This window comes from Pygoscelis adeliae, unplaced genomic scaffold (genome assembly GCF_000699105.1).
Source record: "Pygoscelis adeliae isolate BGI_AS28 unplaced genomic scaffold, ASM69910v1 Scaffold45, whole genome shotgun sequence".
NCBI classification, from domain to species: domain Eukaryota; kingdom Metazoa; phylum Chordata; class Aves; order Sphenisciformes; family Spheniscidae; genus Pygoscelis; species Pygoscelis adeliae.
The window spans coordinates 15,259,786-15,264,331 of record NW_008825114.1 but is presented as its reverse complement, the minus strand read 5'-3'; the positions used below and the strand labels follow the sequence as shown (position 1 = coordinate 15,264,331).

Sequence of the window (4,546 nt, the reverse complement as noted above, 5' to 3'; positions counted from 1 at the left end):
AGGGGGAGCGGGGAGTTCACACAAGCTAGGCTGGAGCAGAGAGAAAAGAAAATACAGAGCAGATCGGTTCTGCTTCTAAGAACCCCCGTTCTTTAGTAAAATTATACAGTAATTACCTGAAAGGAAATAATTCTTCACCCGTGTGTTTAGGGAAGCAAGTACTGTGTTCCCTGATTTCCCAGCTGGCAAGCCAGCTCTCACATTCTTAAAATATCCAGAGATAAAAATATTAGCAAGGCCCCGAGCCCGGTGTCCTTGTTCAGGCTTGGATTAAACAGGATCCTAATCCAAGTTTGGTGACTGCAAAGAACTTTGATCTTTCCTGTTCCCAGTTCCTGATCACCTCCAAAATGGTTTGTGCCCCAAGTCAGAATCTGATGCTTCATTGCTATGCAATTTTGCCTGTTTCTGACATGTTCAACTGGCTATGTTGCAGAATTTTTTATGTTACACCTGTAAGGAGTATGTAGAAGACCTGGCAAAAGTCCCCAAAGCGTTTTTACAAGTAAGTACTCTGCCCTTAATATGTACATGGGGTTGCTGTAGTTGAGCAGATTTGTTATGTCCTGCTGCAGGCTTGTGTGAGGCTTAAACCTTCTAGGAATCAAAAAAAAAGCTCAGAAGAAAGTTAGCACTTTCATTGTTTGCCACAACAGCCATGATGTATCTGCCCAGGAGACACAGGAAAGGATTTATTGCACTACATGCTCTGTTGCAGCAGCATTATTTCTCCCTGCCCTATTAGCTTGGTGCTGTTTTCTCTGCTGTGTTCTGAACCGACATCTGACAGGCATTTCTTTTGGTATTAGTAGTGGCCTGGGCAGCTGTCTTCTCCTGACCACTGACTAACTGCTGCCCTTTCCATTATGCCGGTACGGCTGACTGATGGTTGTGCATGGAACAAGATCAGAAAATTGATCTGGATTAAAAATAGTCTCTTTTTTTATGGTTATTTGTAAGCTGCATCAGTTGTGTGACCCGTTCTCCAGGCAGCTGCACAAACAGGAGTGACATAGTGAGAGAAAGGAGAAATGGAGTGGGCAGGGGTTGCTATGGACGGGTATTTGTTGGGTGGTAGGAGATACCGGGAAAGACAATGATCCCCCTGCTAAATGTGGAAGGTCAATCTGACTCTTCCAGGCTGCGGATTAAAATTCTGTCATATTCTATTCCTAACAGCAGCATAGCCGATGACAGAGACTCAGCTCCTTGCTGACAGCAAGCCTTAGATGGACTAGGAAGTCGGGGATGAAAAGGGGCAATTTCTTTGGCAGCTCTCCTTCTCAGGACAGATTTTTCTAAACTGCTCAATCAGTGTTACTCCGAATGACACTTTCTTAATTTGGCTGCTCAAATAAACGTATCCAGAGAATCAAAACCATCCATGCTTTTCTTAGTGCGAGTATTCTGTCTTGTAGGAGGGCTTCTTTTCATAACAAGCAAAATGATTCTATATGGGAAAGGCAAGTATTACACCCTAATATTAAAACAACCTTATATTTTATTAACTGTTTTACTGGCATCTAAATGAACTTAAGTTTTGGCCTCTGTTTTAAGACTCGGGCCTAATGTTGCACCTGCAAAAGACAGCAGTACATGTGGATGCCAGTTACATTTATTAATGAGCGTCTGTATATTCGAATCACAGACATACTTGTATGTGCACCAATATTTGCATGCTGCTTCTTTAGATGCAGGTGCAACTGAGTGGAAATTTTGAATTTCCAAAATCATAGCAGGTTGCAATCAATTGAAAAGATGACGCTACTAGTGCTACAGAAAACTTAAAATGTACACATCTGTAACTTAAAAGTTACCTTTAAAAATATTTTTTCACTTAATAAATTTATGTAGCTGCTAACTGTGGGTGATAGACAAAGGTGCAGGCTCCAAACGTGTAAGTGATGTTAATTTCAAATAATTTTAACTCGGTGTACTGCGATCCTTAACTCAGGACACCAGATTCTGCTAATGCTTTGCAGCCATGCAGAAACACTGAGTTCCTCTCTACAGTTTCAATACCCATGTTCTGTTCTAGGAAGCAAATGTGAGGCTTGTAGTTATTGGACAGTCATCTTACCATCACATCAAGGTAAATAAAGTAGTCATTAAATACATTGTACCCTCTATTGTGTCTTAATGGTCTGCCTTGAGGGATTTCGCTCTGGGTGAAAAGATGGTCATTTGCAACCACAGAAAAAGAGGACAGTATTCTTTTTCATGAAGCAGTTCTAATAGTAGTACATGAATAAAGCAAGTAACTAAAACTTTCAGTTTAAAAACCAGTGGGGCTTGCTAAGGAAACATCTTTTCTTGATTTCACTGGAAGCTTTGCTTCAGTAAAATTTTCGGGGCTAAGTATTTTTGGCCCTTAATTTAACATGACAAATCCACAGGTTTCCAAATTGGGGTGGGGGGGAGGTGGCGGGGTGTCAGTATTTTTTCCACTGTCAGTAGATCCTAACTAATTACTGTCTTAACCTTAAAAATATTACTTTTTTTGTATGCATATATTTTGCAGCCCTTTTGCAGTTTAACTGGGTATACGCATGAAATGTATGTAGATCCACAAAGGGAAATTTATAAAACGCTTGGCATGAAAAGAGGTGAAGGTAATAATGTATCAGGTAAGAATAATTTTCTCACCTTGTTTGGACTTACACAGAACAAAACAAGAACGCTCTGATAAAATAGTGTGATCACGGTATAAATAGGAAGGGAGTTGCCCACTAGACCATCTCTTGTAGGCTATATTTTGTCAAAACACTGGTAATCAGGAAACTAAACTATTCATAGCAGCTGTTCAATTTCATTGTTCTCCTTATATACTTTTGTATTTCTAGATAACAAGTATTTTGCCATTTTGTTTAGCGCGGAGCCCTCATGTGAAGTCAAACACGCTGCTGGGAAGCATTAGGAGTACGTGGAGAGCAATGACTGGCCCGGCTTTTGATTTTCAAGGAGACCCCGCTCAGCAGGGAGGAGCTTTGATTTTAGGCCCAGGTGAGCTGCTTTGTTTTGTGTGAAAGTCACAGTCTTCTCCTTCAGCTGTTTGCTTTAACACTACGATCTCGGCTGCTGTCTTTGTGGATCCCAAGGGGACAGTCTTGTGTTGAACTGTGTGATTTTGCTGGCTGAAGGAACCTGTGGAAGTGTCATTGTGTAGTCCCACCTCCCACAGAGGTGGCACAAAGCTGATCACAGTCCTGCAGAAATCGATAGGAGTGCTGATGGAACAACTGCCTCGAAGTTTGGAGGGGTTTCTTTTGACATCGTGGTGTTCACTGACATCCTGCTTTCACATTTGATTCTAGGCATTTCATGCGGTTTTAGTAGAAGAATAATGTGTGAAGGGGGGGGCTGCAATATGACAAAGTCATCTCTTCAAATCATTAGGCAACATCACGCTGCAGCAGATTTAATTCCGTTAGATGCCTCAATGTTCCTTGCTTCTGTAACTTAATTAAAAAAAAAATCTTTGTCATTGTTTAAAAGAGTATATTGTGCAATCTAAAGAGCTAGTACACATTTATACAAGAACTAGTAGGAAAGCAGAATGCTTCTTTGATTCACTTACGTCTTTGAATAAATAAATATTTTATTCAAGTATTTACATGTTATTCTCATTCCATTCCAGGCAATGAAGTTCATTTTTTGCACCTTGATAAAAACAGGCTGGATCATGTTCCCATTAACACAGTTTTGCAGCTGGCAGGTGTTAAAACAGTAAATTTCACAAACAAACCTCAGATTATTCACATATGACACTGACACAATATATGATTTCTTTATTTGTGCTCTACAAGAACAATTCTCCAGTGAATTCCTACCAGCATCGGTACTCTTGTGTCTTTATGGGACATGTGAAACCTTATCTAGAAAATTGGAGCACAGAATAAACTACCTGGCACTGAAGATGGACGCGGAAGTGCTATTTCCATCGGGTATAAGATAACAAAAACTAAAACACATCTGACGCTTACAGCAAAAAATCCTGTAGCTTATTATTTCCTCATCAAACAATCTTGCTAATATAGTTTAAAATACTTGTTCAAGATGCACTAAACTAAAAAGTCTGGTTTTTCTCAAGAAGAACTTGGGATTCTTACCTTCACCAGATCACACTGGCTTTCAATCCAATACTTCTCAACGACGTTTTAAAGCTTCCAGCACCGTGTGACAATCTTGTATTAAAATACTTGAAAAATCACAGTTTCAAACACTGGGACTTAAGCTTATGCATACTTTTGCATCTGGCACTGGCAGACACTATTAAATACATTTTACAGTTTTAAATAAATATTTTAAATACATCATCCATTGTCGGCAATTCTTTTGTGTCATACGAAAAGGTGGGTCTGTAGGACCAGGGAGAGGTGTGTCTTAAACATATTTCTGATCAGATTGTCAGTTTGGAGTAGGCCATAGTCAATTGTTTTCCTATGAAGATTTGCAGCAGAATATTCTCCTTTGTATATATGTACTTTCTCTCAGAGCAAGAGGCCTCTGAAAAAATGTCCTTAGTTATTTCTGTCCTAGACAACTG

General features: G+C 39.7%; 1 protein-coding gene across 1 annotated transcript; it reads left to right on the top strand.

Annotated features, from left to right (window-relative positions):
- Positions 1 to 358: 358 nt before the first annotated feature.
- On the top strand, positions 359 to 4,316 carry AAED1 (AhpC/TSA antioxidant enzyme domain containing 1). Its single transcript, XM_009328139.1, has 5 exons — positions 359 to 505; positions 2,039 to 2,092; positions 2,522 to 2,627; positions 2,872 to 3,003; positions 3,638 to 4,316. Exons 1-5 carry the CDS (start codon positions 428 to 430, stop codon positions 3,763 to 3,765), a joined length of 498 nt encoding a protein of 165 aa, XP_009326414.1. The 5' UTR covers positions 359 to 427; the 3' UTR covers positions 3,766 to 4,316.
- The last annotated feature ends 230 nt before the right edge of the window (positions 4,317 to 4,546 follow it).